This window comes from Cervus elaphus, chromosome 11, assembly GCF_910594005.1.
Source record: "Cervus elaphus chromosome 11, mCerEla1.1, whole genome shotgun sequence".
Lineage (NCBI taxonomy): Eukaryota > Metazoa > Chordata > Mammalia > Artiodactyla > Cervidae > Cervus > Cervus elaphus.
In genome coordinates, this window is record NC_057825.1 from 4,066,497 (window position 1) to 4,087,628 (window position 21,132).

General features: G+C 47.3%; 2 protein-coding genes across 6 annotated transcripts in view; one reads left to right on the top strand and one right to left on the bottom strand.

Moving 5' to 3' along the window:
• Positions 1–595: 595 nt before the first annotated feature.
• Positions 596–21,132, bottom strand: part of LOC122703065 (formin-like protein 14) — a 28,016-nt gene continuing 7,479 nt past the window's right edge. The window contains exons 3-5 of the mRNA XM_043917162.1: positions 14,801–15,157; positions 14,360–14,609; positions 596–770 (exon numbers count right to left, since the gene is read on the bottom strand). Of these exons, the coding sequence (XP_043773097.1) occupies positions 654–770; positions 14,360–14,609; positions 14,801–15,157 (724 nt within the window). The 3' untranslated portion in view covers positions 596–653. The remainder of the gene's footprint in view (positions 771–14,359; positions 14,610–14,800; positions 15,158–21,132) is intronic.
• Positions 14,466–21,132, top strand: part of TSC1 (TSC complex subunit 1) — a 51,790-nt gene continuing 45,123 nt past the window's right edge. For 2 of the 5 annotated variants that reach the window (XM_043916499.1, XM_043916503.1), the window contains exon 1: positions 14,546–14,630. The gene's annotated coding sequence lies outside the window, so the exon portion shown is untranslated. Of the gene's footprint in view, positions 14,631–19,899; positions 20,068–21,132 lie in introns of all 5 variants that reach the window. The other 3 variants (XM_043916502.1, XM_043916501.1, XM_043916500.1) reach the window with 3 other exon arrangements.

Genomic DNA, 21,132 nt, shown 5'->3' on the forward strand with positions numbered 1-21,132 from the left:
TGTATGCTCACTCTCCCTCCCTCCCTCCCTCCCCACTCTTTCCCTCTTTCCGTCCCTCCCTGCGTCTTCCTCCCTCCTCCAGTCTCCCTCTCCCCATATACATCAAACACAGGTGTGCATGTGTCCTAAGCTGCTTCAGTCATGTCCAACTCTTCACAACCCTAGGGACTGTAGCCCGCCAGGCTCCTCTGCCCATGGGGCTTCTCCAGGCAAGAATACCGGAGTGGGTTGCCGTGTCCTCCCCCAGGGGATCTTCCCGACCCAGGGATCGAACCCAGGTCTCTTACATCTGCACTGAAATGCAGGCAGGCGCTTCCCTGGTGGCTCAGACAGTAAAGAATCTGCCTGCAATGTGGGAGACCTGGGTTCGATCCCTGGGTTGGGAAGATCCCCTGGAGAAGGGAACTACAACCCATTCCAGTATTCTGGCTTGGAGAATTCAATGGACAGAGGAGCCTGGCAGGCTACATAGTCCATGGGGTCACAGAGAGTCGGACATGACTGAGCAACTTTCACTTTTTCTTTACCACCAGCGCCACCTGGGAAGCCCATTAAAAACATACATGGATATAATGTTTTTCAATTCAAACAGGTCTTTATTGGTCCTTTGCTCTTGGGCACCACACAGGCAGTCTCCCCCTCAGTCCGTGAGCTCAACCCTCCCATCCTCTCGCCGCCACGACTCTCTCGATGGGAATGGGCAGCATCCTGGAGGAGGACCAGTGGATGAGGTTCTGGGGTGTCTTCACGTCACAAGATAGCTGGTTTGCCTAGAGGCCTGTGATAGGAAAGAGGGGTGTTGAGACTCGGGTGGGGAAGCTGAGGCTACAAGGGAAGAGCCTGCAAGGACCAACGCTCCTGCCTGACGCCTCCCAGCATCGCCGGCAGGAGCGTGAAACAGGGGACCCCGTTTATAGGTTTAGGAAATAACCCGACGCTCAAGCAGCTTCTCGATTCTTCTTGGCTCCTTCTCCTCCACAGTGACTCCATGGAGCCCTCTGGCAGGAGGCTGGGGAGGACTGGAGAGGGACAGTGACTGCACATCCCCAATTCAACCACCTGAGGTTTCAGCAGGGGAAACCGAGGCCTGGAGAGAGACTTGCCGAGGTCACACAGTTCCCGAGAAGCAGAGGCAGGACTCCTAACTCTTTGCCACAGCCCTTCCTAATGGAAACCCTTGTTGGATTGCCTCCCACCTAGAAAACTCACGTATGTTTATTATTTTTAATATTTTATTTATTTGGCTGTGCCAGGCCTTGGTTGCAGCATGCAGGATCTTTCCGGTCGTGGCTCCTGAAAATCTTCACTGCCGCATGCCAACCCTTAGTTGCAACATGTGGGATCTAGTTTCCCCGCCAGGGATTGGGCCTGCGGCCCCCACATGGGGAGCTCGGACTTGGCCACTGGACTGCCAGGGAAGTCCCCCGTAACTTGTATAGGTTTTTATAAAGTGTGAGACCCCAGTGACAACTAATAGAGCAGATAACATCTGATTCTCCAGCCAGTTGGGTGCAATGCGGGCACCACTGTGATCCTCAGACCTGGGTTGCACCTGGCCTTGACACTCACCAGCTGCAGACCATAGGCAGGCACTGGCCTCCCCGAGCCTCAGAACTGCTGTTTCTAAAATGGAGCTAATATAAAGCTTCCCTTGGAGCTGCAGGTAGCAAACGAAAATAATACATGCAAAACCTTTTACACATGCTGCTGCTGCTAAGTCACTTCAGTCGTGTCCGACTCTGTGCGACCCCATAGACGGCAGCCCACCAGGCTCCCCCATCCCTGGGATTCTCCAGGCAAGAACACTGGAGTGGGTTGCCATTTCCTTCTCCAGTGCATGAAAGTGAAAAGTGAAAGTGAAGTCACTCAGTCATGTCCGACTCTTATCGACCCCATGGACTGCAGCCTACCAGGCTCCTCTGTCCATGGGATTCTCCAGGGAACAGTACTGGAGTGGGTCGCCATTGCCTTCTCCTTACATATGCTACAGTGCTTTAAATGGGTGGGGTAGCACATCTCAGCAGAAATCCTCAACAGCAGACTCTAGAACTCTGCCCTTTCTCCCTCTCACCGGACAGTCCAGAAGCCTGAGCTGCTGGGGGCAAACGAGCAAACGAGGCGTGTCGGCCTGACTCCCAGCAGGTGGGCTGTGCTCATTTACACCGTAGGTTGATTATTAATGAGACCCATGACATCTGGTTACTGCGCCCTCGGTGACTTCCGCGTTTGTGTTCTCTGGACACGCACAGGAGGCCGTGGGCGTGGAGGAAGGAATAAAAGTCCCAGGGACGTTTACCCAGGCCAGAGAGGCTGCAGGGCCTTCGCAAGCCTTGTGTCTTTCAATCTCGGGGAGCAGTTGGTCCCTAGGAATTACTGACCAAATGATGGGAAGGGCAAGCCCAGGGGCAGCTGGCATCGAAGTCAAGTCCGCATGGTGATGTGTGTGTGGGGGGGCATCTGCCAGACCCCACCCGGGCAAGGACCCCACCTCCTATTCCTCAGTCCAGCTCCACGACAAGCACACAACGGCATCAGAAGCTCGTGTGTGTTATCTGATGCAAGTTTGTATTATTCCCACCAAGCAGTGTGTATGTGTCTGAATATGTGTGTGTGTGAACTTGTGTGTGTGGGGTCATGAGCTGGCCTGAGGAGGGTGAAAATCGCCCCACAGATCCTCACCTCCCTGGTCAGGCCCCCCCATCGCAGGCAGTGGCCTTGGAGCCTGGATCAGCAAACAGAGTTTTCTGTGGCTGCTGAGACGGGAGAGACTCTGTCTTTCCCCACATCCTACGTGGGTCAGGGGTCTCTGGGCCTGGGGCATAGCTTCAGCCTCTAGACCAAGGAAACAAAGCCTCAGAGGAACCCACAAAGAAGTGAGAGCCAAGGACAGACATTCAGGACGATGCATGCATCTCTGCAGAGAACTGGACATGCAACCCCATCTGGGCAACAGCATTCTGTCTCAATGCTGATCGGCACCAGGAGTGTCCTGCAGGGGGCGCTGTCTTCCAGCCACGAGGATGTGCACTAAATTTACATCTGTTTTGCATGTACCTTCAGAGGTTTTCCAATTACGTTGTATCACTGTCCCCTGAAGGGTGAGCGTTTTTTCATTCCTGATGCTTCTTGTCATCCTAAGAGCATGTAGGGAGGTCTCCTCCTCTGAAGAAAAGGATGTAGAAGCTGGGAAGAGGGTGAGGACCCTCTTGAGGTCTTGTGACTACAGTTGGTACATGCTTGAAAGGTGGTCTGTGTACACATTTCTGCAAGATGACTGGTTTGCAGTTTAAAAGGACACGTGTGGTAAGCTCATTTGGAAAGTAGGAAAGAATCCATTATAAGCCACCCCGCCCAGATCCAGCCATTCCACTCCCAGACATGTACCTGAAGCATCAAGGCAGGGATTCAAAGAGACACCTGTAAGCCCATCTTTCCAACAGTCGTATTCATAACAGCCAAGCAGAGGAGGCTGCCCAGTGTCTATGAACAAATGAATAAGTAAACAAAACACAGTATATGTGTACAATGGAATATTATTTAGCCTTAAAAAAGAAGAGAATTCTGGGGACTCCTCTGGTGGTTCAGTGGTAAAGAATCCAACTTGCAATGCAGGGGACGCAGGTTCGATCCCTGCTCGGGGAATTAAGATTCCACATACCTCAGAGCAACTAAGCCCGCAACCCACAACTACTGAAGCCCATGCACTCTGGAGCCCGTGCTTCACAACTAGAGAATCCATGCACCGCATTGAAAGATCCTGCATGCCACAACAAATAAATAAAGGAAGAGAATTCTGACACGTGCTATAACACAACACATACGAGCCTTGAAGGCACCCTGTTAAGCTTAATAAACCAATCACAGGACAAACACTTAATTCCACTTACACAAGGTATCTGAAGAAGTCAAAATCACAGAGACAGAAAGCAGAATACTGCCTGCTAGGGGCTGGGGTGAGGAGATGAGCTATTAAATAGGTACAGAGTCTCTATTTTACAAGAGGAGAAAGTCCTAAAGACGGATGGTGATGGCTGGTTGCAGAACAACGTGAACGTGCTTAACGCCATTGAACTATATACACTTGAAAATGGTTAAAATGTAAATTTTACGTTATGTGTAGTTTTTGTTGTTGTTGTCACTCTGTCGTGTCTGACTCTTTGCAATCCCAAGGACTGCAGCACACTAGGCTTCCCTGTTCTTCACCATCTCCCTGAGTTTCTTCAAACTCATGTCCATTGAGGTGGTGATGCCATCCAACCATCTCATCCTCTGTTGTCACCTTCTCTTCCTGCCTCATTCCTTCCTAGCATCAGGGTCTTTTCCAATGAGTCGGCTCTTTGCATTAGATGGTCAGAGTATTGGAGCTTCAGCATCAGTCCTCCCAATGAATACTCAGGGTTGATTTCCTTTAGGATTGACTGGTTTGATCTCCTTGCTGTCCAGGGAACTCTCACGAGTTTTCTCCAGCAACACAGTTCAAACCATCCTGCCCAAACCCTTATTTTTCACAGACACAGAGAGTGAAGGTGAAGCCCAGAGAATCCCACCATCTCGTGATGAGGATCTCTGATTTCCCTTTACCACAAAGTCCAATTATTTTTTGATCTTCCAGTATTTTTGCAAGATTAGTTTATTATGAAACATTTCCAACAGGAAAGTGAATGAAATATGTCTAATGAACACCTATATACCCCCCTCTGTTATTCCACAATAATCATTTTCAAACTGTGCTTTATCTTTCTATATGCATTTGTAAGTGTATATAAATGTGTTTTGTTTTGATAAAACATTTTTAAGTTATATTGCAGACAACATGACACTTCGCCCATTAATACTTGAGCACATATCTCCTAAGAACAGGTATTCTTACATCATCACATAACTGTCATGATCACACCTAAGAAAACTGTCAATAATTTCCTGGCATCCCTGAATATTCAGTTCATACTCACTTTTCCCCCCAATTCCCCCCAATTTCCTTCTAGAGTTGCTCTTTTAGAATCAGTTTCAAGCACTGCATTTGCCTGCTTCTTCAGTCTCCTTTTGAAAGTCTCCTTTCCCTGGAGGCTCAGTGGTAAAGAGTCCACCTGCTGATGAAGAAGACTCAGGACCGATCCCTGAGTCTTTCCTCCAGGGGTCATGAAGATCCCCTGGAGGAGGAAATGGCAACCCACTCCAGTATTCTTGCCTGGAGAATCCCCATGGACAGAGGAACCTGGCGGGCTACAATCCATGGGGTCGCAGAGAGTCAGACATGACTGAGCATGCATGCACACACACATTAGTCTCCTTTATGGTATTAATAGAACAGTGCCCTCATCGCTTTGACATTGATTTTTTTCCCCCTAAAAGAACTCAGGCCAACTTGGTAGAAGGGCCTGCTTTCTAGATTTGTCTGTTTCCTACAGGTGCCGTTTAACCTGTTCCTCCCTCCCATATATACTGGAAGTTAACGCCAAGATTTGATTTGACTCAGGTGAGACGTTGAAGGCAAGGATACTTCTCAAGTAATGTTGTGGGCTCCACGGCATTGGAGGTACCTAATGTCAGATTGTCCCACTTTCATGATGCTGTTTGGTCACTGGGTTGAAGAGGTGACAGCCGGCTCTCTCCATCAGAAAGATGAGTTGAGAAGCAATCTGCATGTGTGCTAAGTCACTCCAGTTGTGTCCAACTCTTTGCGACCCTGAGGACTGTAGGCCACCATGCTCCTCCATCCATGGGATTCTCCAGGCAGGAATACTAGAGTGGGTTGCTGTGCCCTCCTCCAGGGGGTCTTCCCGACCCAGGGATCAAAAGAGTAAGACTTTCTCATCATGCAAAAATCCTGCTCCCCACAGCTTTCTCCTAATGGGTTCAGTCTCCACCGACCGTTCTTGCTTGAATCAACAGTTTCATTGTTGGTTGGAAATAGTGATCCTTCTATCATTCCTTCTGCATTTATTATCTGGCTTTTTTTCCCCCCTGTAAAGAAGAGCTTTCCCTCATTAACGCTGGATGAGCCAGAGTTATTCCAAATATGAGAGTGTAAATGATGTCTTTTCTTTTTAATTGCTGATTACCATACTAACGGTAATGCCAAAGAATGCTCAAACTACCACACAATTGCACTCATCTCACATGCTAGTAAAGTAATGCTCAAAATTCTCCAAGCCAGGCTTCAGCAATACGTGAACCATGAACTTCCAGATGTTCAAGCTGGTTTTAGAAAAAGCAGAGGAACCAGAGATCGAATTGCCAACCTCTGCTGGATCATTGAAACAGCAAGACAGTTCCAGAAAAACATCTATTTCTGCCTTACTGACTATGCCAAAGCCTTTGACTGTGTGGATCACAATAAACTGTGGACAATTCTGAAAGAGATGGGAATTACAGACCACCAGACCTGCCTCTTGAGAAATCTGTATGCAGGTCAGGAAGCAACAGTTAGAACTGGACATGGAACAACAGACTGGTTCCAAATAGGAAAAGGAGTACGTCAAGGCTGTATATTGTCACCCTGCTTATTTAACTTACATGCAGAATACATCATGAGAAATGCTGGGCTGGAAGAAGCACAAGCTGGAATCAAGATTGCCGGGAGAAATATCAATAACCTCAGGTATGCAGACGACATCACCTTTATGGCAGAAAGTGAAGAACTAAAGAACCTCTTGATGAAAGTGAAAGAGGAGAGTGAAAAAGTTGGCTTAAAGCTCAACATTCAGAAAAGTGAGATCATGGCATCTGGTCCCGTCACTTCATGGCAAATAGATGGGGAAACAGTGGAAACAGTGGCTGACTTTATTTTTCTGGGCTCCAAAATCACTGCAGATGGTGACTGCAACCATGAAATTAAAAGATGCTCACTCCTTGGAAGGAAAGTTATGATCCACCTAGACAGCATACTAAAAAGCAGAGACATTATTTTGCCAACAAAGGTCCGTCTAGTCAAGGCTATGGTTTTTCCAGTGGTCATGTGTGGAAGTGAGAGTTGGACTATAAAGAAAGCTGAGCGCCAAAGAATTGATGCTTTTGAACTGTGGTGATGGAGAAGACTCTTGAGAGTCCCTTGGACTGCAAGGAGATGCAATCAGTCCATTCTAAAGGAAATCAGTCCTGACTATTCATTGGAAGGACTGATGCTGAAGCTGAAACTCCAATACTTTGGCCAACTGATGCGAAGGGCTGACTCATTTGAAAAGACCCTCAGACTGGGAAAGATTGAAGGTGGGAGAAGAAGGCATGCTGAGGTTCATGGGGTTGTAAAGACTGAGCGACTGAACTGAACCATAGTAAGGTGTTGGCATAACTGGATCTTTTAGATCTTCTCTCCTTTTTTCCCCTTAAATTTGAGTTATCACTATGAACGCGTGGGTTTGTGTTTTTTAAACGTTTTACACCACAATCTAGAAGCTCCTTTTTATGGTCCGCGTGTTAGCTTCTGAGTGCTGCTTTAGCAAATGACCACAACTGGGCGGCTGAAACAGCAAAACTATATTCTCTCTGTTTTGGAGGTCAGAAATCTGAAATCAATTGCTTTTCTTTTCGAGTGAGCTTTCTTTTCATGTCTTTTGCCCTCTTTTTCCATGAAATAAGTGGGTTAGAAAAAGATTTTAAAGAGATACGTCTGTATCGGGAGGCTTGTTTGTGAAATAAGTTGCAAATACTTTCAGCTTGTTTTCTGTCTCTGCCGGTTTCCTTTTCTGCTGTACCCAAGGTTTTGTTTTGTTTTCTCTTTGTTTTGGACGCTGGCTGATTTATCAGGCTTTTCTTCTCTTGCTTCTTTCTAGCCACTTTCAGAAAGGTTTTTTCCACTTTCCACAACAGAAAATTCACCTGTGTTGTCTTCTTCTAGCACTTTTATGTCTTCACTTTTGACACACACGCGCTTTGACCCCTTTGGAGTTTTTTCTGGTGTAGGGTAGGAAGCAGGGACCCAGATTTATCTTTTCCAAGGAGTCCTGGCATAGTCTTCAGGAGAGGCCCCGCTGAGAGAAAACTTCTAGCTGTGGACGCTTCTCCTCTGGGGGACAGGGATAAGGGAGGGTTTCATGGTGACTTAAACTCCTGCTGGACACGGAGAACGCCGTGTAGTGTGGTCCTCCACATCGTCCTGCAAGGGGGATACAGAGACCTGGTCGGGGGTCTGGGTGAGGAGGTGGCCTGCCCAGGAGAGAGGGAGCCCAGGATTTCAAAATTTCCATCCGCAGGCATGAAAGTCAAGATGGAACCTTTTCCAATATTCAGCAGACAACTTTCTTCTCTCCTTTCCTCAACTCTCAAACCTTCAGAGGACCCTCTATGCCTCCACACACAGTTCAGGCTTCTTTTCTTGTTGTTTTAAGCTCAGCGCCCTTCAAGTCCTGCCTTTCTCATCTCCCATTCCACATATATCTTAAATCTGACCATTGATCAGCCAACGAGCCTTAGGTGGTCTTACCTCGATGCCCTCTTGGAAACTGGGTCTTCCTCCTGTAAAGCCTACCTGCCTCAACACCATCAGTCAGATTCCTGATTAAACTGGAAGCAAAGTCCAAGTCCCAACCCCACCCACAGGTTGCCCTCACCGCTCCGAGGGCAACCACTCTGTAGGGTGGACCTGACTCTGAGTCACAGCACCATGGGCCCCCTTCCGTCTCATCTGCTGGGCTCCAAGCACCTTAAAAGCAAGTGTAGGGGACTGACTAGTGCCCTCCCCCAATTCACGTCCACCCAGAACTCAGCATCCGACCTTATTTGGAAGTAGAGTCTTTATAGATGTAATTCAGTTCAGATGATGTCATATTGAATTAATGTGGACCCCAAAGCCAATGACTGGTGTTCTTATAAAAAGAGGAGGGGGGGGAGTCCTTGGGGGTCCAGTGGTTAAGAATCCGCCTGCCAAGGCAGGGGACACAGGTTCGATCCCCGGTTAGGGAACTAAGACCCCACATACCACAGGGAAGCTAATCCTGCGTGTCACAACTTCTGAAGCTCGTTTGTTGAGAACTCGTGCCATGAGAGAAGCCACTGTAACGAGGACCCAGTGCAGCCAAATATAAAATATATGAATAAATAAACTTTAAAAAAAAACAAGAGAAAAGGACACACACGAGGAGCGCATCACCTCTTTAACCCAGTGACTGAATCTGCGCCTTGTGAAAACGCAGGGGGAGAGAGGGCGGTGAGGATGGAGGTAGAGAGTGAAGGGATACAGCTCCGAGCCAAGGGACGTCATCAAACACGGCGGGCAGCCCCCAGCAGGCAGGAGAGAGGTACGCAACACTACCCATCAGAGCCTTCAGGAGAAGTCAGCCCGGCTGACGCTTTGGTTTCAGATTTCCGGCCTCCAGAACAGAGGAAGAATACACTGCTGCTGTTTGGCCATGCCACACGGCTTGTGGGATCTTAGTTCCCTGATCGGGGATCGAACCTGGGGCCCCAGCAGTGAGAACACCCAGTCCTAACCACTGGACCACCAGGGAATTCCTTACGCTTCTGTTATTTAAAGCCAGCCTGTCTGTGGTACTTTGTCACGGCAGCTGCAGACAGTGGAGCACGTGCAAGTGGCGGGAATGGTAACATTCACTGGTGCCCACACTTTGGCACGTGCTCTGATGAGCATTTACACAAGTCTCTCACTGGACAGTCCTAGCGACCCTCTGAGGTGGGTATTTAAGGCATTGGTGGCATCCCTATTGTCTAAGTATAGAAAAGGAAGCTTGGGGACTCACCCAGGCCACACAGCAGGGTTGCAGAGCCGGGGTCTCAGCTCTGCCCATCCCCCTCTGTCCCCCTAGGTGGCCCGGTGCATGCATTGCACACCCGTGGCCACCACGCTGCCTGTCCTTGATGAGTAAGTGTTGGAAAAGGCATCCGTGAACAAAACCCCAAAAACCCAGATCATAGGTCAGAAAAGAAAGAGGACGATGAGGAGGAGGAGGGGTCGACAACACCAAAATTAACGTCTCTTTTTCAACAAAGTACAATACAGTAATAGTTAATAGGAAGATAATAGATGGGGGAAGACACTGGAAATATCTACAATCAATGAAGGACACATTTCTGTGTGTTGCAATCCTGCAAATCAACAAGGAAAACAGAGTAACTCTACTAGAGGAAAAATAGTTAAAAGATAAGAATTGGCCACTTGTAGAGCATGAAACCTACAAAACTAACAAGAACATAAAGAAATGCTCCATCTCATTAATAGAGGTAAGTTAAAAAGAGAACGTATCACCATGATAGGCCTATTATACTTCACAGTTGAAGACTGTTGGCAGGGATGTGGGCATTTCTGTAGACTTACAGTGAGACTGTAAACTGGGGCAGCTGTCCTAGAGAACAGTCGGGCAGTGTTATCTTAAGTCTGTAAAATATCTGGGGGTGATGGGTACAGTTAGCACCTTGGCTCTGGTGATGGTACCAGAGGTGTATGCCATGTGAGAAGTCATCAAGATATAACATTAATCATTTGTATGTTCACTATACCTCTGTAAAGCTAATTTTTTCTCTAAAAACAGCAAAAAAGAGTAAGTCCATGCATACTCTATGACCCACCAGTTTTACTCCTAGTTATGTATCCCAAAGAAGTTCTCAGCTGGACCCATAAGGGAACAGGTGCGTGCATGTGTGCTAAGTCACTTCAGTCATGTCCAACTGTTTGAGACCCTATGGACCATAGGTCGCCAGGCTCCTCTGTCCCTGAGATTCTCCAGGCAAGAATACTGGAGTGGGCTGATCCATGTCCTCCTCCAGGGGATCTTCCCAACCCAGGGATCGAACCCACACCTCTTAGGTCTCCAGCACTGGCAGGCAGGTTCTTTACCACTAGCTCGACCTGGGAAGCCTCAAGGGAACAGGTACACTGAGGTTTATCACAGGTTTTTTCCTGGTGGGCTTTGGGTGTCATTCCATGGGACACGAGAGTAGATTGGGGTAGATCCATACCACTGAATAATTGTCAACAGAAGCTACTGGCTGGATTTATTTAGAGCAACACGCATGGGCTTCAAAACAATGCTGAGGGGGGCAAAAAGTAAGAAGCAGATTGCCATCTATGACATAATCCATTTACATGAGCTAAAAATATCTGCATACCTTTGTACACATATATGTGTCCATTCTGACAGCACTAGGCAGCAAGAGGACAATGACAAGGCTGAAGAGGCCAGGGCTGTGAGGGGCCCTCAGGGCTACTCTCAGAAAGTTGGATGCCATCCTCCAGGAGATGGCTGACCCCTGAAAGCAGGGGGCTGCATGCAGAAAGCTGAAGCAACAGGACCCCTCAAATGGATGACCCTGTGACATTGAAAAGGATGTAACTTTGACTAGTGGGATCCTTCCAAAGGCCTTCAAATCTTATTCCATCTGGAAGGCCTTTTGGGAAGGACAGAAACCCAGCTGAAACTAGCATCAGCCAAAACAGTTTTCGCTTCAAGGAACATAGAAGCCCAGGGTGAAGCTGGCCTCAGGGACTTCATAAATTGAGGGGAGAGCAACCAACATTTCTCTTTTCATCTCTCTCTTTCTCTGTATCTTTTCCATCTTTTGGCTAGCGCGTTCATGGAGCCTGAGGTAGGAGAGGGAGAAGGGGAGGGCCACAGCTTTATCCTGGTTCAATGACCCCAGAGGAAAGATAACATCTCTTTCATCATCCATGTATAAACACTCAAGGAAGCACCCTGATTGGCCCAACTTGGGTCACATGTCCAACTGTGCCAATCCCTTCAGCTGGATGCTTGGGATCTGAGATTGGCCAGATGGGTCCAGATGCCTGAGGTTGATGCTGTGGTCCCAGGAGGGGGAGGGGGAGATGCTGCCCAGGCAAATGCACAGGTGTGCCTCACACACATCAAGTCAGTGCCACCTGCCTCCTAGGGCTCATCCCTTCTGTCTTGTCACCGAGTGCGGACATGATGGTTGGAGAAAGCCTGGCCGGAAGCTCATGCCATGGAGAAGCTCCAGGAAGGTATATAGAAGATGGCGGTCTGATTAACAGCTGTCTGAGCGCCGAAGAATTGATGCTTCTGAACTGTGGTGTTGGAGAAGACTCTTGAGAGTCCCTTGGACACCAAGGAGATCAAACCAATCCATCCTAAAGAAAATCAGTCCTGAATATTCACTGGAAGGACTGATGCTGAAGCTCCAATGCTTTGGCCACCTGATGCGAAGAACTGACTCACTGGAAAAGACCCTGATGCTGGGAAAGACTGAAGGCAGGAGGAGAAGGGGATGACAGAGGATAAGATGGTTGGATGGCATCACCGACTTGATGGACATGAGTTTTAGCAAACTCCAGGTGATAGTGAAGGACAGGGAAGCCTTGTGTGCTGCAGTCCAAGGGGTCACAAAGAGTCGGACATGACTTAGCGACTGAACAACAAGTCAACGACAAAATCAATCCCAGAAAAGCAGAAAACATGGAGCCAGCCCCTGAGCAGGGGCAGGGCTGCCTCTGCCTTTCCTCCTAGCCTCTTCTCACAAGCCCCTAGCGGTCCATATTGAGAGAACTATTACCATTCTTCTCCCAGATATTGTATAAACAGTAACAGCGCAGTTATGGCCCCCTTGAGGATCAGGAGCTGATGAGGCTCGTGTATCACTGCTCCCTTCCATGGAGGATAGCATTCCAGCAGGATGAGGTCACTGAGCCAAGAAAGAGGGGGGTGGGGAAAGGGGATTCCTGGGCTGGAGCTCTGGAGTCATGCCCATCCCCCGACTCCATCCCTCCTGATCACTGGGGGATTCAGACTGTGCCCGAATCCTTGCCACAGGCTAATGCCAAGGCAGGAATCTGTTCCAGTGAAATGGTTTGTGGACTAGGGGAACCTAGGCATTCCCCTTTTCTCCTCCAGTCCTTCCATCTCTGGGCCCAGGCTAGCTATGCTGGGTGACTACACAGAAGTTAGCATCAGGTGGACTGACTCCAGGCAGTGATTGGATGCCGGTTGTGAGAGCATTGACAAATGCTAACAAAACTAACATTTATTGAAATAGGTTCTATGCTGGCTACATCTTAAGGTCTCGTTAAATCCACCCCAAACCCCCATTCGGTAGGCATCATGATTAATATTAAAACTCCTATGTTGCAGAGGAAGAAACCAAGGCTCAGTTCATTAGCACAATAGCAGAAACCTGTGTTCACACTCTGGTCTGTTGGAACAACCCCCTCTTGGCTTCCCCAGCTGCCTCCAGGCAGTGATAGGCTGGCGGATTTGCCAGGTCAATGCCCACCTGCCCCGTAAGCCAGGACGGTGATAAAGGCTGTGCACTGCTCAAGGGCCCCCAGGAGAAGTGGGTATGGGCGGCTAAGGGCCCAGATACAGCCTGGGCTCTGCTCACATGGGCTATGGGCCCAGAGAAAAGGCCTTTTTCTAATTCTCTTGGGGCCTCTCCAACCCTAAAAGGCTAACAGCAGTCCTACCTGGGACCACGCTGGGCTTCCTGGAACCCTGGCCACTCTCACAGTAGGCCCCTTAAGCCATACACTGCCTTGCCTTGTGACCCAAATGGTTTCCATAATTCACCCAGAGTTATCCCCAGGCGCTACTAGCTTCTTTTAGTTCTTTCCTTCTCAACTGCCTCTCCCACTTCTATTTCCTAAAACCTACCTTTCTTTTAAGGCCTAGCTTGATGCGCACTCCTTCAGAAAGCCTTTCAGATGCCTCAGTTAGACTGCGGCCTCTCTCACCCTGCTCTGGATCAGTCACAGCGCTGACCACAACCTGCCTTCGGGGACCATCATCTTGTGAGCATTTACCCTGCACGGGTCACTGTGCTTAAACACCCTCCATACTTTATGTCCCTGAATCCTCACTCCACTCGTGTTATTACGCCCATTTCACAAAGAAAGAAACTAAGGCTCAAAGGACTTCAAAACTTGCCCAGGTTTACACAGCTAGGAAGGGAGCAGGGCAGGGATTGAATGAAGGGGCTGGGCTTTGAAAGCGGCCCGCTCTGATTAGGGTGGTTTTCCCCAGATGTCGTGACCGGGTGTCTGAAACGCTAGCAATCTGAGGGGCAGAAGGCAGTGTGATTCTCCGCAGGCCCTTCTCCCACGGGGGTCCCACTGGCTCCTTGGGAAACAAGATGGAAGATCTGCGGTCAGGCACAAGGGAGACCCTCGGTCGTGGAGAACCCGGGTGTGCGAGCCTCGGGAATGCAGGAGGCGCCCCAACCACACCCAGCCCAGACAACTTGTTTACGCCTCTTGCACGGCCCCTCCCTCCCGGCCCGGGTCACGTGACCACCTCCCCGCCCCTCGCTCTCTCGCGTGGCTCCTCCCCGCCGCGCCGGCCCTTCTTTTTGCCTCCTTCGGAGTCACAAGATCTCTCAGCAGCTCCCTTTCGGAATCCTTCCGCCCGTCCCCGCCTCCCCACCCCCCCACACCCCCTACCTTACAACTCTTCTTGGCTCTTTCACGACCGGTTAGCACCACCAGTAATGAGCAAAACGGCCCCTTCTTTCCAAAGGGGCAGGCGACCACGGTCAACGGTCGTCGGGTTCGAGGGCGAGGCGAGGCGCGGCTGGGGACTCTTTTTCGTGGCGGAGGCTGCAGCGGCCGTGGACATTTCACGACGGGGGGGAGGTGCTGTACGTCCAAGATGGCGGCGCCCTGTAGGCTGGAGGAACTGTGAGGTAAACAGCTGAGGGGGAGGAGACGGTGGGTGAGTACGGGGGTGTCGCCCTTTCCTTTTCGCGGGGGTCTTCTCGGGGCAGTCCCGGCACCATGACCCCAGTCTGGGAAGCCCTGTGGGGTTGGGGCAAGGCACTCACTTGCCGGGGAAGGGACCCCGGGAAGGGGGGGTTCGGGGAGCTTTCCCCTCCCTCTTATTACTCGCTATTTCCGACGGGGCCTGACGGGGGTTGGCGGGTTTCTGGGGGAAGAGAGGAGGCCCTGGTCGGCACTTGGCTCCTCCTCGGCGGCGGAGGGGACCGCTGCACTCCCCCGGGCCGCGGTGCCGAGGACAGGGGGTGAGGTGGGCCGCTTTGCCAGCCCCTTGCTCGGTGGGGTGACAGGTTCCCGCAGGGTGTGGAGAGCCGAGGAGAGATCCTCCGCGGGAGAGGCAGGTCCGGATTGAGGGGTCGGGGTTGGTGCCAGAGCTTGATGAGAGGGGTCGGGGGGGGGGGTGGGCGGGGAATGAATGGAGTCAGCCTGTGGGCCTCGGGGACCTGCCCGGACTCGGTGTCTCCGCTGAAATTTGCATGAGCGTGTGTGCCTCGCTCCAGGTGTGCTTCTGGGTGTTTAATTGGTGGTGAAAGACAGTTACCTTCCAGCCGGCAGAGGTGATTCTTAAGAGACAGCTATTTGCAGAGCCACTCCTAGACGCTCATTCATTCATTTGAGGAACTGGAGGATGAAGAACCGGCAGTCAGAGAGCCTTCTGAGAATTAAAGCTGTTTCTTTGTGTTTCCTGGTACGAGTTTTGCTTCGGGCGTTCTAGGTTTGGAGGGGTGGGGGTGGGGGCTTTGGAGGGGGCGCGGTCCTCCTGACACCAGCAGCTTGTTGATCGAGCAAGCACTGTGGAAGGGCTCCGCAGTCGTCACCTCCTTTAGCCCTCGCGACAAAGGGGAGAGGCAGCCACCAGGAGTCCCTCCCATTTCTCAGATGAAGAAACTGAGGCTCAGAGATTAGGGTACCGTGCCCCAAGGTCACGCCTCTAGGATTCTGTGAGCCGGGATTGGAACTGGAGTCTGACTGATTCCAAGACTGCGCTCCTGTCTTTGTTTGTACTTAACACGATTCTCGTTTATCTGTTATTTGATCAGATCTAACTTGTCATTCTTTCTGATCAGGTGATTAGAGTTAATCAGTTGGCCAGGGTTTGTGCATAAGTGCCTGTGTGTGCGTGCTTAATTTTGAAGAGGGGCCCACTTGCCCACATACCTTAGCTTTTGTTTGGGATGGCAGTGTTGTGACTATAAACACGGTAGTCTAAATTAGGCTGGAAAGTATTTGATGTTTTCATAAAACCAATGCGTTTATTGCAGAAAGAAGCTGTGCTAAAATCCTTGCCGGATTTTTTATAGAAAGCATAGAAATAGCACTTCACTTGACACAGCCTAAGCTGGTAAAAGTACTAAAATAGAATAATATTCTTCTGAGATACTTGGATTTATAATTTGGGGATCAACTTGGAGTCATCTGAATTTGCACTTGTTGACAAAATGGGGCTGTAAATTTCGAGAAGCATTATAAAACCCAACCTTGTGGGAGCCCTTGATTTACTGAGCAACCACCTGTGATTCTTAAGATGAACATTCCCGAGTAAACCTGGAATATGCAAATGTGGAAACTGATTTAAGGTCGTGTGGGGAAATGCAAACTTTAACGGTTGTGCATCAAGCAAATGAGGCGCCTCAGAAACAGTGAAACATCTTTTGCTATTGCCCTGGGGAGCTGCAGAATCTTCCTCTAACCACCGGGTGTAAACTTAAGGTGTGTTTATAGAAGATGTAAATGGGAAATATCCTCTTACTAAAGTTAATATCTTACGCCAAATACTCTTACATCATGTGCGTGAAAGGGCAAATGATGTAAGCTTTCTCTGCTTCATGCATTTCCTGGTGTCATAAAGACTTTGGTATGTTCCTAAATTCCTAGTTAGACAGATTCCTAGGCAGCTACCCACATTGTTACTTGTTTTCCGTTAAATTGGAGTGTCTCAAATCCTGTGACTCAGTTGTACTCAGCCTGATTGGATCCTTAAGGGTGAAGACATCCCAGTCTGCGGGTGTAACATGGTGCCTTCTGTTCTCCTTTGTGAAGTGAAACTAAACAGTCTTGACTAGGACAGATCAAATGTATTCCTGTCTGTAAAATAATGAAATTGCTGGAAATGAGAGATCTCTTAACAGTAGTGTCTATCAAACCTTCATGTACAGGTAGCTTGCATATGTCGCTGAGGACACCCTGGATATATATTTTGGAAGAAGTTTTAGGTGATTCTGATGGCACCAGAGGTTGAGGACCAGTGGCTGAAGTTATCAGTTTGGCTATTTTTCTTTTAATTTATAATTCACTGCAGAGGCATTTTTTAAAATAGCTTCTAACCTCTGGTGTATATAGTGGTGGGTAAGATTGGGGCTCTGAGGTACAGCTGACTTGATCTTACGGGTGTCTTCTTTTAAAGTTTGTTAAGGTGCAGGTACCATTCTTTTCCAGGTTCTAGGGCCTTAGTGGACTAAAATTAACTTTTCCTGGAATTAATTAGATATTCTTGACTGCAGATGAGCCAAATACAGCAATACATCAACCATTTCGAGCTTTTCTAAAAGTCACATAGATTTCAAGTCCTTTGGGGGTTAAGTTAAACATTCTATGTTGATCGAATCAGGTGTTAAATGGCTTTATAATAACTAAGCAAACCGGAGACTTTTAGCTCGACCTGTTGAGTTTTTATCCTTTCCTATCACATTTTAGAAAAAGATAAAAAAAATAAAATAAAAAGATATTCCTTGTAAGTGCCTCACATTATAAATCTCTTTTTGAGAGATTAGTTTTATTGGTATTAGTTTTATCAATTAAGTAGCTGGAAGCATGAAAGAAAAGTGTACTCAATAGCATTTAAACCTCTTCCTCTAGCTTTTTGCTTAAAAATAAATATTTATAATTGGCATATACTTAAACACTGAATTTTTCCCTCTGTGTTTCATATAGTTTGTATATGAAAAAAACTATTTTTTCCCATTGGTCTGAAAAAGGTTTCAGCCCATTTAAATTGGTCTAAAATTACCATCAACAATTTTAGATTATTCCTCTTCTACTTTAAAAAAATTTTTTTTAATTGAAGGATAATTGCTTTACAGAATTTTGTTGTTTTCTGTCAAGCTTCAACGAATCAGCCATAGGTATACATATATCGGCTTCGCTTTTTAAGCCTATAGTTCCTAAACATTAGTAATTTAATGTCTAGTGTCTATTTTTGGGAGGGGGGAGAATGGAAAAAAAAACAAAAACTTTCGTGTATATAAAACATGTATAATCCCAGGGCCTTGCTTATTTCTTGGTACTTCTCTTGTGTAGTACTAACTTTTGTTCTATACAGGGAAGTAGCAAAAGGTTAACAACGCTTTTAAAGGTTGAATGAATTCAGATTGTCATCTAATGAGTAAAGTGCCTTAAAAACCTAGTTTTGATACAAAACAAGACATGGTAGTTACTGACCTAGAATTCACAGGTCACCTGCTAAAGGAGAGATGATGGCAGTAGAGCCCATGAAGTGTCTTGAGTGACAAGGGATAATTTTACTCTCCTGTTGGTGATGGAGGGCACACTGGACCGCGGTGAGAAAGAACAGATGTCATGACCTTACTGTCTTCAGTGGTTAAGACCTGAGCTGCTCGGAGTACAGAGCACACAGGCACAGCGAGAAACATCAAGTGTATCCATTTTAAACTACAGAATGACTTTATCAGTGTTTCAGATATAAGTTATTAAGTGTTGACTTGTAAGCCTTATGTACCTAGCAGTACATTTTGCGTAGTAGTAATATTGTTATAATAAAGTTTGTTTGTATTTATTGGCACAATGCCAGTGTGCTAAAGTCTTTGACATTCATGATCCTGTTAGCTCTTCCCGAAACCTTTCAGGGGCAGGATAGGGAGATGAGAAAGTGGAGGCTTCAGTAACTTATTCAGTGAGTTGAGCTAGGATTTGAACTCTGTTGGTTGACTCCAGAACCCACACATTTAATCTTTCACTTGATAAATGGTCTGAACTGCTGAGCTCATAAACTAGTTGAAAGGTCAGTGGTTCTTAAGATTTTGGGGGCCTCAGTTCCCCTCTGAGAGTTTGTGGGAAGCTGTGGACCAAATACCCTTTTCTATCGCATCAGCTCCAACAAAATTCACACAGATAAGAAAATTTGAATAGGAACTTTACAGACCCAGCCTGAAGACCGGTTGATCATTCCAAATAGTTTATTGCTCTTAAAAATGGACTCGGACTTTCAGAAACAAAAGCAACCCACAGACAGGAAAGGCCTGTCTTTTAAAGATGGACTATGTACTGCTTGTACTATAAATCTTTTTGTTAAAACTTCTATATTGAAAGATTCTTTACACTTCACTGGGAAATCAACCTTAGGTGTCACGTTAAAAGAAGTTTTAAGTGGAGAACTCAGGTGTGTAACTTGCTAAATGCTTGTCAGGCTTAGCATTCAGTCCCTGTGTACCTTTAGCACCTGGCAGAATTCCATTGGGCTTTTTTCCAAGGTTTATCCACTATCTATTTTTTTTTCCTTTTGAGCCTCAAAAGTATATCTATATATTAAATATATATATATTTAATATTTCTTGCCTTCCCCCTTCTTCCTAGACTAGTGGTTCAGAATCACCTGGAAGACCCCACTTCCAGATTCAGGGGTATCAGACCAGGCTTAAATCCCTAAGTGATGGGTGTTGCTGATGTGAGGACCACCTTTGAGACCCACAGGTGTCAGTCCTAGACCATCAAAGCTTGTGCCCTTATTCCCTAGGAGTTTTCTATTTTAGTCCTTGAACTTGAAACCTAAAGAAAACTTACAGTTTGCTCAGATTTATTTTAAGAGAAGCTCTATATTTTGAAACATGGCACTTGGTTTATTTTCTTGGTAAATAATTTTGTTCATGCTAATAGAAAGTTAAAACATAAGAAACATTGTTTATAGATGATGTGGTGGTTGCTGTTGTTTTAGTCACTGACTCAAGACCAACTGTTTGGAACCCCATGGGCTGTAGCCTGCAGTGCTCCTTCTGTCCATGGGATTTCGCAGGCAAGAATACTGGAGTGGGTTGCCATTTCCTTCTCCAGGGGATCTTCCTGACCCAGGAATTGAACCTGTGTCTCTTGCTTCTCCTGCATTGCAGGCAGATTCTTTACCACTGAGCCACCAGGGAAGTGCCTTATATTATAGAAGACGTACACCTAACCAAAATCAGTGTCTCTCCCTGCAGACAAGATACTAGAGGATCCACCTATGAAGTAGGCTGTACACTCCAGCAGATTGTCCCCTCGGGTCCCTGACGGCTAACGTTCTGCATGGAGAACCTGGAGCTCCTCCTCTGTCTGTACAACCTTGAGAGGGACCACAACTGCTGAGACCATTGACATCACACATGACGGTACATGTTGCCAGGTTTTGCTCTCAGCTGTTTCACTTTCACACACTTGAGTGATATTTCCTTCCGTGCAGGAGTAGGAAGGGGAATTGAAGCTCATATCTTACCTTTTTTAGATGCATTTGTGCTGAAGACAACTGTATTCACTTGATAGAATATTCCTGTAAGAAATCACCTGAGCGTTACGGAGCCAGAGCCAGGCCTGACTGTATAAAGTATATCATTGACGTTTTATTACTGTCTGTGTTACTGGTGTAATGTTTCTCTTCTATTTGTGCTGGACTTGATCATGACATAGTCCATCTGTGCTGCAACCTCTATCTGAATTGTCTTTGAACTTTCTTAGATAAAAACCTCAGTATAGAAAACAAGTTACAGTGAAAAGGCCTCTGCCTGCCTTTATTATACCTGTAGTTGTTTTTACATCATAGACAAGTTGTACGAAATTATCTTAGGCGATGTGATACATAGTTACATATTTTATGTGGTTTGTGGTTCTGAAGAGTCCCAGGGGTGAGAAGGCCACACACAATACTTTTTCCAAAAGTCCGAATATTCAACTGATATTTTCAGATAAAATACTTTCTAAAGGCATTTGGGTACCTGCCACAAGTGTTTCATGAAGGTGTATACAGCTCTTAGCTCTCTCACCGCTTGTAATGCAGAGATATGCTAGGGCAGAGATGTGTGAAAAAGTGTGTGCAGGTCCTGCTAAAGGACACCGCCGCGTGACTGGTCTAGCTGGAGCCCGTGTGTGGCCCCGTGTATAGGCCATCTCTCTGTAAACATCTACAGAATGAAATGAAGGTGAAATGTGAAAACAAGGTGGCCTATGCTCCTCCTGCTTCATCTCAAAACACTGAAGCACAGAGCTCTCATCTTCTTCCTGGAACCTACCCTTTGTTTTTATTCAGAGAGACTTCTTAATTGCCCTTGTAGAAGGGCAATTACCGTGTTGCTTGCAGGTGAGAATACTGCTTTGGGGTCAGACATCAAAGAGGAAGGGTCTAGGTCTGAGGGCATGTTTCCTTTTTAAATTGGCTTCTGAAGGTAAGAACATGGATTGGC